This window comes from Rousettus aegyptiacus, unplaced genomic scaffold (genome assembly GCF_014176215.1).
Source record: "Rousettus aegyptiacus isolate mRouAeg1 unplaced genomic scaffold, mRouAeg1.p scaffold_m13_p_12, whole genome shotgun sequence".
Classification (NCBI taxonomy): Eukaryota; Metazoa; Chordata; class Mammalia; order Chiroptera; family Pteropodidae; genus Rousettus; species Rousettus aegyptiacus.
The window spans coordinates 20,464,654-20,478,315 of NW_023416287.1; the positions used below are offsets into that span (position 1 = coordinate 20,464,654).

At 49.8% G+C, this 13,662-nt stretch overlaps 1 protein-coding gene across 2 annotated transcripts; it reads left to right on the plus strand.

Moving 5' to 3' along the window:
• Positions 1-3,889: 3,889 nt before the first annotated feature.
• DUSP15 (dual specificity phosphatase 15) lies at positions 3,890-12,268 on the plus strand. Of its 2 annotated transcripts, XM_016148839.2 has the most exons (7): positions 3,890-4,030; positions 4,820-4,853; positions 6,406-6,488; positions 8,524-8,573; positions 9,539-9,613; positions 10,725-10,896; positions 11,774-12,268. In XM_016148839.2, exons 1-7 carry the CDS (start codon positions 4,010-4,012, stop codon positions 12,044-12,046), a joined length of 708 nt encoding a protein of 235 aa, XP_016004325.1. In that variant the 5' UTR covers positions 3,890-4,009; the 3' UTR covers positions 12,047-12,268. The 2 variants fall into 2 exon arrangements, with proteins under 2 accessions (XP_016004325.1, XP_016004326.1); XM_016148840.2 differs by lacking the exon at positions 4,820-4,853 and having other exon boundaries at positions 3,960-4,030.
• Positions 12,269-13,662: the final 1,394 nt, after the last annotated feature.

Consider the following 13,662-nt stretch of genomic DNA (forward strand, 5'->3'; position numbering starts at 1 on the left):
GAAGCATGTTTGAGGAAGTGAATGCAGATTGCTGACCAGGAGAGTGAAGAAGACAGGAGAGATCAGGCTGCCAAATCTGTGTTTTTGTTTGTTTCTTTTTTTTTCTTCTTCTTTTTTTTACAACTATGGAAACAGAGCCCTAGTGAAGGAAATAGAACTCAGGCCTCCTAACTCCCTGTCAATTGCTCCATAATAAAAATAATGATGTGCCAGTCTCTCTACAAGGTACTTTAAATATATCCTTTCACTTAATCTCATTACAGACCTATAGTGATTTTTGACCTCCTGACTTTACAGATGATGAAACCAAGCCCTATGGGAATTAAGAAATTTGTTCAAGGTCACAATGGCAGAAGCCAGATCGCATAAGGCCTTGTGTGCCGTGCTAAGCAAGCTAGACTTTTTTCTAAGGGCATTAGTAAGTGTATTAGGTTCCTATTACTGCTGTCATTGCCACAAATGGGGTGACTTTAAGCAATACAAATATTAGCTTACAGTTCTTGAGGTCAGAAATCTGAAGTGGGTCTCACTAGGTTAAAATTAAGATGTCAGCAGGGCTGAGTTCCTCGGGAGGCTCTAAGAGAATCTGGTTCCTTGCTTTCTCACCTGCATTCCTTGGCTCATGGCCCCTTCCATCTTCAAAGCCAGCAATTGTGCCGACCTCTGCTTCTGTCATCACATTCTCTCTGACTTTATTCTTCTGACTCCCTCTTTTATTTATAAGGACTCTTGTAATTACATTGGGCCTGCCCAAAAAATCCAGGATAATCTTTCCATTTCATGGTCAGCAGATTAGCAACTTTAATTCTATCTGCAACCCTAGTTCCCCCTTCCCATTTAACATAACATATTCACAATTTCCAGGAATTAGAGCATGAGCATCTTTGGGGGAACCATTATTTTGCCTACAACAATGAACCAATGGAGGGTTTTAAGCAAGGAAATGACAAGGTGAGACCTACATTTTAGTATCTTTTTATTATTTGTTTTATGAAACAATTCACTTCATGACTTATTTAAGGCAAACTGGCTTTGCAACAACACTTTCAAAGGCCGAACACTTAATAGATATTAAATGTGTTCAATCTAATAACTATATCTGTTGTTTTTTCCAGGTCTTTTAATCTGATAGAGTTCTTTCATTACCTGTGATTTGATTATTTTGCCAACAACCAAGTAGTAGTTCAAAGAGCTGTTAGAATTGCCCCTTTATGGATAAGGAAATGCACCCAGGGGCATTTGGTCACCTGCCCATGTTCACAGAGCTGCTAAGGACAGGGCCATGATGAGGGACTGATCTTCAGGCCCATTAATCAGCATTTATTTATGTTATCCATTGGGTGGGACATTCAGGGAAATGCAAGTCAGACATCAGCCCATCTTTGGTGCAGTTTTTCATCTATAACCTGGTGCCCAATAAACATTTGTCAAATGTATGAATAACCCTGCTTTCACTTCTGTGGCACAGACGGGGATTTTCAAGGCAGGAAAACCAGGAATTGTGCTAGAACTCATATCTTTCCCCCCACATCCAATCAATCTGCAAATCCTGTCAGCTGCACTGCCAAAATATGAATATATGCTGAGTTTGTCCCCTTCTTTCCAGCTTCTCAACTCCCACTTTGTCCTCAGACATTTCCTGTCTGAGCTGCCACAGTAACCTCCTCACTGGCCTCCCTGCTTTTCTTCACTAATCAACACTCCATCTAGGGGCCAAAGTGATGGACTTAAGATGTACATCAGATAACATAACATGGCTTTCCCAGTTAAATTTTCCCATCGGCTTTCCATCATATTGAGAAAACACTACACCTCCAATCATGGCCATACATGGTCCTGTAACCTTAGTCTCCACTCTCCTCTCCAGGCTCACTCTTACCACCTCCCTATGGCTCCCTCCCCTCCAGTCCCACTGATTCTTCCCAAAGGCCAAGCTTTTCCATCACAGAGCCTTTGCCCACGCTGTTCTTTCTGCTAGAAACCTCTCCACTCTTTAAATAGCTCAGTCCTTCTTCCCTATCAGGTCTCGGCTTAAATGTCACTTATTTAGAGAGATTCTACCTGTCCCATGTTTGTTCCCGCACAAAAAATTATGACCATTTGTAAGTGCTTTATTTGTCTACTTGCTTATTTGCCTTTCTTCCTAGACCTGAGATAACCAATATGTAGTTACCAGCCAGATATAGCTATGAAGTATTTGACATGTGGCTGGTCTTAATTGAGACGTACTTTAAATGTAAAATACACACTGGATTTTAAAGACTTAATACAATCAAAAGGATGTAAAATATGTCATTAATAATTTTAAAATATTGACTAAATGTTGAAATAATATTTTTAATATACTGGATTAAATAACATTATTAACAACCTGTTTCTTTCTACGTTTTTCATGTGGTTACTAGAAAATTTTAAATTACCCATGCGGCTTACATTTATTTCTCTTGTGCAGTGCTGGTCTAGACTCTTAGCCAATAAAGGTAGGAACCATCTCTGCTTTATCCACCTCCACGTCTCCAGAATCTACCATGTAGTAGGTGCTCAGTATTTGTTGAATAATTTGGTTTTCATGAAAACACTGAGCACGGACAGAGCCGAGACAGGCAGCCTCATGTACACCGTGAATTCGAGGAATTAAGAAACTCAAGAGTTTTATTTTTCTCCAGTCACTGCATTTCAAACGGGTTCTGTCAACGCTCTGACCTGCTCTGTACTGTCGTTCCTCCCACAGTCACCTACTACTGTCAATGGGAGGCCAGGGGAGTGATGGCTGGATGATCAAAGCTGGTTCAGCTGCTTCTATTTCAGTCCCATCACAGGTGTCTTGTCTCAATTACTTTACATTCTCCAACTTTGGTCCTAGTAGCAGGAAGGGCTCATCTCAACACAGTGGATATACAGATAGGGTAGCTGTGACCCCCAAGGAGATTTTCCCATGGCCACCCACCAGGTCGGAGGTGAATAGGACCTGGATACTTGGTCTACAGACTGACCTTCCAGGACTCTTGCTCGGACTACATCCTGTCTTACTCTCCTTTACTCTAAGGGGCCCAGGCCACTGCAACTCTCTCCTCCCCTCACATTTGCCTCTGACTTCTTGAGGGCCCTGAGGGCAGGTATGCCTGGTCCCAGCAGAGCTGACCCAAATGGCACCATCTACATAGAGGCCAAAGTGGATGATAGGAGGGGACGAAAGAATGGTTGGATGGATGGATGGATGGATGGATCGTTGGATGGACAGATGGTCGGACAGATGGACCAGTGAATGGATGGCCTGGAGGATGGGACGACAGACGGTTATGAGTTGGGGAAGAGGATGGTTGGTTAGTAGGATGCTCATGGGGAGCAGGGCAGGAGAGGGGATTACAAAATGAAAGAATTACCCACTTCACTTGACTCAAACAAAATCTGAATATCAGAGGACCCACAGCAGACCAAGTCCAGCCCCCATTACATTTCTGCTAGAAAACCGAGGCTGAACGAGCTGGAGGCCTTGCCCCAGCACCCTCAGGAAAGTCCAAGCAGAGTCGGAACTAGGATTTGAGTCTCTAAGCCCCCGACCCCGCCGGCGCCTGACAGTGCCAGTGTGGGGGGAGCGCCCCCGCCCCCACCTCCGGAGGTAGCGGTCCCACGCGGCCCCAACAAGCTGCCGTTGTCCCGCGGGCCCTGGGCCTGGCACACTGGGGCTTTGTCCAGCCCCCGGCCGCGACCCACGGGAGGGGCCCCCACATGACCGAGGGGGTAGGAGGAGCCTGCGGCAGCGGTGGTGAAGGCTGCAGCGGCGGCGGCGGCGGCTCCACCATCATTTCCCTCCTTGGCTGGGGATCAGCGGGTAGTGGCGGCGGCGGCGGCGGCGGCCGCTGGGCAGGGCTGGGCGGGGCCGCGGACGCCAAGCCCCCTGTTCCCTGCTGGGCTACAGGCGCCGGGCTTGGGCCATCAGGGCAGCTGTGACCCAAGCACTCTCCTGGCGGCGAGCTGGGGGTGCACCTGGACCCCAGTCCCCGGGATCATGGGGAATGGCATGACCAAGGTAGGGTGGGGGCGAATCGCGCAGCCCGCACCTGCCGGTCCCCAGTCCTGGCTGCGGCCCCCGTCTCTGACCTTCTGACCCTCTCTGAATCTGTGTCTATATCTCTGTCTCCCTGCGACTCTCAGATTGTATTTCTCTGTGTGTCTCTCTGGAGCGGTATCTCTCTCTGAGTCCATATCTCTGTGCTCTGTTCACGGCTCCGTCTCTCTCAGGTCTCTATCTCCCTGAGTCTGTCTCTACCTCTTTCTGTGACTGTGTATTTCTTGCTATCTTTCTGTGGTTTCCTGTAACTCCCAGACTCTGTTTTTCTCTGAGCCCCTTTCTCTGTCTCCGTGTGTCTGCCTCCCTTGTCTCTGACACCTTGGACTCTCTGGAGCTGCTTCTTCATCCTTCTCCCCCTCTACCTCTGCATGATCCTCCTCCCGTTCCTGCTTTCCCACTCCCTCCTCCACAGAGCTCCCCACTACCCATCCTGGCAGGCCCACCTCTTCCCTTGCCCCCTCCTCTGTGCTCCCAACATCTCCACCCCCCTACCCCCAACCCATCCCCCTCTTTGTGTCCCTCCTCTTTCCTCTCACCCCTACTGAAGCCAGCCTCCCTTGGTGCTACCTCCTGCCCTCCCTAGCCCTCTCACGGAGATTCCAGGCCCATAAGAGGGTAGAGAGTGCTCCCCAAGTCCTGAGGTTGACACCCTCTGTGGACAGAGAAGTGCTGTGGGCCCCAGCTGTTGGGGTGGGAAGGGCATGCTACCCTACCCATCTTCCCCAACCCTGCCTGTCTCTCCTGTAGGTACTTCCTGGACTCTACCTCGGAAACTTCATTGGTGAGCACTGCCCACTCTGTCCCAAGGCCATGGCACTCTGCCTGTCCCAGGCCTTTGTCCACAATTCATGCTCTGACCCACACACCATGGAGGAGCCCAAGCTTCGGGTTGGGGGCAGGGAAGAGATGCCATGCTAGGGGTGTGGGGGTAGGGCTCATAAGGACTAAAGGGCACATGGGTGGATAGTGTTCCCATTGCAAAGGGCTCAGAACGCTGGATGCTGGGCAAGTCTGCACCTGCTCTGAGCCTCAGCCTCTCCCTCAGCACAAGGCCCACCACCTCTAAGGGCTCTTCCAGCTCTGAGGTTCTGAGTTGAGGTCTGTTTGGAGGTGTTGCTTCTAGCTGGGGACCCTTCCCCCCACAATCTCCTCCTCAGAGGAGAAGTCCTGGAGATTGGACTCTACCTCAGAAACTTCATTGGTGAGCACCACCCACACTGTCCCAAGGCAATGGAACTTTGCCTGTCTCAAACCATAGAGACAAGCTGATCTGGGGCTTGGGGGACCCAAGGTAAGAGGAGTTACTTCTATCTGTGGAGTCAGAGAGGAAGGGACATCTGAACTGGGGCAGGGCCTTCTCTACCCACCCTGTCTCCCATTGGCTTAGGTGCTCCACTTTCATAAACCCTTATCCCTTCCTCCCTGGAGCTACCTCAGCACCTTACTCCACAATGATTTCAGAGTATTTGGCCAAGTAAGGTCTGAATCCCCATGAAGGCAGGGGCCATGGAGTTGACCACATACCTCCATGCATAGCCAAGGCTTACATAGCAAGCACTCAATAAATGTGTTGAATAAAGACATGGACATATGGAGAAAAGGGGGATATGTGTTATTTACTCTGATTATAATAGGTTTTTATATACTGGAAATCCAGCCCCTAGAGATGACCACTGATAGCAGTGTGCGGCATACCCCTGGGTCATTTTTCATATTTCTTTGTAGATACAGATGTAACAGTTAAAACAAAAATGTAAACCTATTCTGCATGCTATTCTATAACCTGTGTTTCCCCCTTAATAATATATTGTGGACATCCTTGCACATCAGCCCATAGGAATCTTTTTAGTGGCTGCATAGTATTCAAGTATGAATATACCATATTTTATCCAGCTCCCTTTTGATGGACATTCAGCCTGTATCCATTTTTAACTATTTCTGATGTGTTTACTATTATAAGCAGCTCTGCAGAAACTATTGCCCTGTATGCTTGGCCTTCATGTAAGCGAACCCTTGTCTAGACACTATTCCTAGAATTGCTGGGTCAAGGATATGCCAGGGAAGATGGAAAGAACAGCATGGACAAGGTGGGGGAGATGCTGAGCAGTTACTTGTGGGTGCCCCAGAGACGAGACTGTGGCCTAGGGGTGTGGCAGGACCTGTCATTCTGGGAGCAGGAGATGGTGGAGGGGTGGGAACTGGTGGAGGGTCAGCCAAGGTGGAGAGGGTGGGTTGAGGAAGAGAGCTGGGCAGGGAGTCCCTGCCTTACTTGGGCCATCAAGTACATATGAGTCACACCTGCCAGTTTGGCTCAAGCTTCTTGTTTCTTTCAGATGCCAAAGACCCGGATCAGCTGGGCCGGAATAAGATCACACACATCATCTCCATTCATGAGTCACCCCAGCCTCTGCTGCAGGTACTACTTACTCCCACCCCAGGGCTGCGAATAGATAAGGAGGGGGCTTCAGACCCCCCCACAGCACCCATTTATCACGTACCCACTATGTGCCAGGTCTTGTACTGACTTCCTGACTTATGCTAACTCATTTGGTTAAAAATTGGTCTGTGTTTCATTAGCATCCCTATTTGATCTTTATTTGGTAACTGAGGCCCTGAGAGGTTATTTGCCTAAACTTACACATCCAGGGAGCTAAGGAGCTGAAATTTGAACACAGGCCATCTGGCCCCAGTCACCTCACACCAAACTATAAGAAGGCCCCACATAGGCTTCTCATTGCCTAACTGAATAGATGACTCCAAATAGATGATTCTGGGCTCTATGTCTTGCTGTGTGACCTCACCTGTCTGGACCTCTGATCCCTCAGTCCTATCTGCCACCAGGAGGCTGTTGTGAGGAGGCAAAGGGGCTGTGGGATGCTGAAGATGCCTTGCACACTGTAAAGCATGGCCCCCACTGGAATTGTTGGCGCTGGTACTATAGAGTCCTGGAAAAGAGTGAGTGTGGGTATTATGACCCAGAGGGGGTAAGGAGGAAAGCAGGAAATCCAGACGACGTGTGCTAAAGTCTGGAGGCCAGGAGGCCAGGGTTCACATCACCACTTTTTCTCTGTAAACCTGGGCAAAAAGCACTTCTCACCTCTCTGAGCCTCAGTTGCCTGCTCTGTAAAGGGAATTTTGTAACAATACCAACCTCACTGAGTTGTTAAGAGCCACAAAATAAGTGTTCAACAAATTACAGATAATATAATAACAAAGTTAATCATAAACAGGGTCTCTTCCTCCTTATCCATTGGAGTCTGTTACCCACTGAAGGGAAAGAACGAGGGGTGGGAAAGGGCACTGGAGATCTGCGATCCGGACCAGGGTCTATCACAGATTTGCTATGTGACCTTGGTTAGGATCCTTCCCCTCTCTGGCCTTAGTTTCCCCATGTGTCTGATTTGATGATCTCTAAGGGCAACCTCCAATAACTTGTAATTCTCAGTGTCATTCTAAGGAGAAATTTCGAGGTTGATGGAGTCTGATTTTGCTTTATAATACAGGTTTGTTTTGGAGTAATCGGAGTATGCAGTCACTAGATTGCATGGGGAAGGTTGTCAAGTCATGAATACATTTACTAAGGAAATGATTGCTTGCAAAATAAACCCTGCTCTAACAGTCCTCCCCTCGTCTCACAAGCATCTCTCTCGCCCCATCCATCAGTGAATTTACTAGTAGGGTTTGATAATGCCATGCAAATCCAGTGCCAAATGTGTTGCAGAATGAAATTGCAATCCTTGCAAAAGATGCAGGATTGCATGACCTTAGGGAAAATGAGTTAGAGAAAGGCTGGACTCTGGCATGAAGCCATTAACAACTGAGGATCTGGCTGGGGGTCCCTTGGGCCCTGGCCGTATGGCCCAGACTCCTGAAAAGAGCCATCTGAATATCAAACAATTAAGAGAGGTCCTTGAGGAAAGTGATGAGGTTCTTAGAACATGGACAAAAATCATCTTTATGATCTTCTGTGAAGGGGTACACATGAAGTTAAGGATGTCAGAGCAAGTGTTTTGGAAAACTACTGACAATTGGTTCCTTGATTATTTTAATAATTAGCACAAAGTTCTATAACTACAACTCATGAACTATAAACTTATTTTCATAATTTTTATTTCTTTTCAAGAAAATAAAAATCTCCTTTGCCCTTCTTACTACATAATTTTATAATCATCATTTGGAGGGGAGCCACTTCAAGTGGCCCTTTCCCAGCAGTTAAAAGAAAGGTCCTTTGATCTTTTTTATCAAGTCCTCAGAAGGTTCTAGAATTACAGATAGTCAGAGCTTGGAGGCCCTCAGAGTTGCCATCTACCCTCTTTGAACAGAGCAGATAACAGTGGCCCAGAGAGGGGCAGGAACTGGCCTGGGGTCACAATGTGCTTGAACAGCCCAGGCTAGGGTGAGGAGATGCAGGCAGGGGCCCCCCACTGCCTGTGTGTGTTTTGTACTTGCAGGATATAACCTACCTTCGCATCCCAGTGGCCGACACCCCTGAGGTACACATGTAAGTCCCCTGGGACTCACTGATAGATGGACAGACAGCTGCATCCTGTGGTAGTGGGAGGGAGATGGGAGGTGGTCTGAGGAAGGACAGAGAGGACTCAAGCCAAAAAGCTGTCCTGGGACCCTAGCACAGGTGGTCTTCCTGTCTCATATTTGACTCTTTCTCAGCCACTCCCTTGCCTATGCCCCTAACCAAGACCTTTAACCTCCCAGAGCTGAGTCTCTTCAGATGTAAGATGGAGAAAGTACCGTCTCACAGGATCAGCTGCACCAGCAGATTTGAAAAGATCAGGCTCAGCCTATTCCTGACCTTGGAGTTATGACATCTGGGTTCCAGCCAGACTTTGCCATTTACTTACTGTATGATCCTGGGCAAATCACTTCTCCTCTGTGAGAGGGAAAATGGGGACATGATCAGCATCTAGGAGACTTTCCAAGATCAGATGGCATGGGTTGAGGGTCTAGGACAGGGCCTAGAGTGTATTGGGGGATTTTTGTTCATCTTCGAAGCAGTGCCTCCTTCCCGGGAGGGACTCAGATTAGACACTTCTGCCCTTTGGGACTCTTGCTGCCAATCCCATTGCTGACCATCATTGTCCCCAAGTGCTCTGATTGCAGACCCCAGAGGAAGGGAGACGCCTGTGTTTCCTCCCACCCATTTCCTTAAAAGGTCAAGATAAACCCCTGCCCCATGAAAATAGGATCCACGGGACACACTGGGAGGTGCTCCTGTCTCTGTGATGGGATCTGCCATCGCTGGCCTCTCTCACCACCTGAAACACCACCATTATTGTGTCACACCCCTTCCCTTCATGTGATAGTATTGGCTCCTGCTCATTGCACTTGCTAGATGACCTGAGGACCCCCAGGCTCTTTGTCTTTTGCCATCCCGTAAATGGGGAGGGGGACAATTCCCAAGAGACATGCCCCCCCAGGTGCTCCCTACCCTATTGTTTTCTTCTCTAGCAAGAAGCACTTCAAAGAATGTATCAACTTCATCCACTGTTGCCGCCTAAATGGGGGGAACTGCCTAGTTCACTGGTGAGTTAAGAGGGGAGTGGGAGGAAGTAAATAAGTGGCTGTCCTTCATCCCGAACATACACTCATCTGTCACCTGTGACAGATCTTGTCCAGCAGTCACTATGCCTGACAATCCACCATTCATCTGATAGAGGCTGATAGGGGGCTCAAATCAGGGCTGTGTCCTTTACCAGCTGTCTGGCCATGGCCAAATAGCTGTTGCTCCCTGAAACTCAGTTTCCTTATCTATAAAATGGGGAAAAGAACGCTGACGGACAGCGGTTACACAGGTAGCCAAACATCCTTCAATAGTTCTGGCTTCCTCTCCTCCCCTCCAGGCCTTTGAGGCAATAGTGCAGAACAGTGGGGAAGCCTGGGCTGGGAGACAGGACCCCCAAGTCTTTCCAGGCACCCCTGGCCTAGTCGATGTCATTCATCCCATAACTTCTCACTGAGCACCGACCCCATTCCAGAGTCTCAGCCGTAGGAATAACTCCCCCCAGCCTGTCTCTCACTCTCTTACCCTCCTTCCCACGCTCCAGCTGCACTGGCCATCTCCCTGCTCTTCAAATCCACCAGACTCCCACCTCATGGTCTTCCTACAAGCTAAGCTGCCTAGAACATTCTTTATTAATCCTTACCCCTCTTTCTGGACTCAGCTTGATATCACTTCCTTGGAAATAGCTTTAATCCACCTTATCCCCACCTACTAGGTTAATACCTCTTCCTATACCATCTTGTAGCCCCTGGACTCATCTTCAGAGTAATTATCACCATCCGCAATTGTTTCCCTGGTTAAGTGTCTGTCTCCCTCAACCATACCTTAAGCCCCAGGATAGCAGAGACTAAGTCTGTTTTACTCCCACTATATCCTCAGTATCTGAAAAATAACAGATGATCAGCAAGTGTTTGTTTCACTCAGGACTTCAATGTAGGAGAATGCCTGGGGGATTCTCCAAGCAGAGGGAACAGAATGAGCAAAGGCCTGGATGTGGGAAGACAGGTCCTGGCAGGTTTCTTGTGGTTGGTGCTTAGGAGGCAAGGGTGGGGGAGAGCTGAAGTGAGGACGGGGTTCTGGAGGGCACAGAGGAGATTGGGTCTTACTTAAAGCTTGGGGGTGGGGGTGTCCCAGCTTTGCAGGCATCTCTCGTAGCACCACCATCGTGACGGCATATGTGATGACTGTGACTGGGCTAGGCTGGAGGGATGTGCTTGAAGCCATCAAGTCTACTCGGCCCATTGCCAACCCCAACCCGGGTTTTAGGCAGCAGCTTGAAGAGTTTGGCTGGGGCAGCTCCCGGAAGGTAAGGACTGGGGCAGGGGCTGAGGCAGGGTGGGAGACTCTTCTTCCCATTTGAGTTGAGCACTGATTGGAAAAAATTTAGCCTGTGCTTCAGACCTGGCTGATTTTTCTCAGATCTTAAACCCATGGCCCTTTGGTAATATAGCCCCTAGGTGTGTTTTGTTTGGATAGCCAGTTGTTTTCTTTCTCTTTTTAATTTAAAAAAGGAAAATGCCTTTGGGACAGACTGTGGACCCTTCAGTTTGATCAGGTCCCAGAACTGCCTGCTCCACTTGCCCAGAACCTGAAGGCATTTGAGCATTTAGCCCCTTTGGAGAGAAATGTCCATCTCCTACTTCACTCCTGGGTCCTTGATGAGGCCAAATCGGTTCCTTCTCTTATGCCCACTGGGTAGAAGGCATATGGAGGTGTCAGGAACTGCTGAGGTCTCCCTGGGAACAAGGGATGAGAAACAGAGACAGAGACAGGAGCGGCAAGTTCAGAAAGGTTTACATCAGGTGGCAGGCTGGTACTCAGACACTTATCTGCAAAGCTGCTTTAGGAAAGGAGCAGGCAAAGAGGCCCAGGGTGAGTGGAGTTGCTGTGCAGGAAGAGGGATTAATGTGGCCCCCACTGTGCAAGCAGGGGAGTCACTTTAGCAGGTCTGAAAAATGGAGTGTCAAAAGAGAAAAGGGTTTAGGGAGTGGGAAGGGACTCATGGGAGGGCCTCGGTAAAGGGGATGGAAACTAAGGAGTCTACGAGGATGCTCAGGGAGGGGAAGGGCTTAGCGAGGTGTGGAAAGCTCTCAGAAGCGCGCAAGCTATGAAGATTGGGGACGAGACCGAGACCGGGCCAGTGGCCTGATACCAAGCCCCAAACTCCTACATCCCCACCCCAGCTTCGCCGGCAGCTGGAGGAGCGCTTCGGTGAAAGCCCATTCCGGGACGAGGAGGAGGTGCGGGCGCTGCTGCCCCTGTGCAAGCGCTGCCGGCAGGGTTCTGCGTCCTCCGCCGCCTCCCCCGCACCGCAGTCCTCAGCCTCCGAGGGAACCCTGCAGCGGCTGGTGCCGCGGACGCCCCGGGAAGTCCACGGGCCGCTGCCGCTGCTGGCGCGGGTTAAGCAGACTTTCTCTTGCCTCCCGCGGTGTTTGTCCCGCAAAGGCGGCAAGTGAGGATCCCGCCCCTCTTCCCCGCCCCGCCCCCCCGGACTGGCCTCCTGAGGGGGCTGTCAGGGCCTCCCACCGCCTCCAGGACCGGCCCGGAGCCTGTGAGAGCCTCCGCGGCGGCCTGGTTCCTGCTCCTGCCCCCTATGGCTACCCTGCTTATCTGTGTCTGCAGTAGTGTGACCCCTGTCTGTTCGTCTCTGTGTCTGGGCCGGCCTGCTGCAGCCACCTGGTGCCTTAGTCCTTTGGCTGGGGGTGAGGGCACCTGTGCCTCGCCTCTTAAAGGCTTTGGGAGTGGGAGTGGGTGGGTGGTGGGTGGGGGTTGGACGAGCCTGGAGGATATTAAAGAGACACAGAAGCTGCCAGTCCGAGTGCCTCCCAGTCATTGAGCAAAAGCCAGACAGCAGGACTCTGCCAAGGGCCAGGAGCCTGCAAGAAACTTGGATGGAAGGGGCTCTGCCTCCCCCAGGGCCTGCCACAGCTGGTAAACTGCAGTCTTCAGGGCTGAATTCCGAGACTACTTCTCTGACTCCCCCCTCCCCCCTAATACATGCACACTCTTTCCCTGGAGCTCTGGTCTTCTGACAAGGGCCCTGAGACCCTCCTTCCCTCTGAACCCCTTCTCTTCTCTGGGCCCTTCTCCCCCTGAACCCCCTCCTCTTCTCCAGATCCCTCTCCTCCCCTATTCAGAAATATTGGCTAGTAAGTGCCTCCCTCAGTCCTGACCTTCTAATCCTGGACCAAAACATGCCCTAGCAGCTTGCCTGAGGACACACAGCTAGAGCAGGGGAGGCTGGATTTGAACCGGTGTAGTTTGCATTCCATGATGGTTGTTAAAGAAGGAGCTTCTGGTCTTGGAGGTTACTGGAGAGGAGGATCCACCTCTTTTAGTTTAGTTTTTCATAAACTAAAACTAACCTGGAGTTGAGAGGGGTCTGAAATAGCTATAATCTATAGCCACCTGCATGAGGCTCTTATTATGTACCAGGCACTGTGTCCAGGGCGGTGGGGAGGCCCAGAGCCCAGCTCTGGGGGTGGAAGGATGGATGAAATAACCACCTGCTACCCAACTTCTTGCTCCACATTCATTCAACAAATGTCCATTGAGTATCTACTATGCGCCAGGCATTGTGCTGAGCGCTGGGGAAACCAGCAGTGAACAAAACCTCTGCCCTCTGGTGTTGCTGTCATTCTGGTGGGAAAGACACCAGATAGACAAATAAAAGAAAAAATAAGTCAGGGAGTGAGAGAGTGAACTGTTATATTATCTGGTGAGACGCATTCCAGGCAGAGAACTGTAAGTGAAAAGGCCTTCAAGGAGCATCCTGTGTGAAGAACTAGATGGCTGGACTCATCAGAGTGCAGGGAGCCTGCGGCAGTACTGGCTAGCTAGTGTCACCGTCCGCTGGGTATTTCCACTGGTGTCTTCCCCTATTTAAAAATCTCCATGGCCCCCATCACCTATAGGACAAATCAAAGCACCTTGATCTAATGTTCCAGGTCGTTCGTTAGGCTCCCCCTGCTTCCATCAGTACTTTCACCACCCTCCGACACAACAGCAATAATAATACCGCTCATTTATTGAGCACTCACTATGGGCCAAGTAAATGTGATAAACACTTTAC

Bases quoted from the DNA above. Each gene is read 5' to 3' on its own strand.
- DUSP15 (XM_016148839.2), top strand. From the start codon at position 4,010: ATGGGGAATGGCATGACCAAG. The intron at 4,854-6,405 runs GTGAGCACTGCC...TGTTTCTTTCAG, and splicing joins CTACCTCGGAAACTTCATTG to ATGCCAAAGACCCGGATCAG. The intron at 8,574-9,538 runs GTAAGTCCCCTG...TTTCTTCTCTAG, and splicing joins GACACCCCTGAGGTACACAT to CAAGAAGCACTTCAAAGAAT.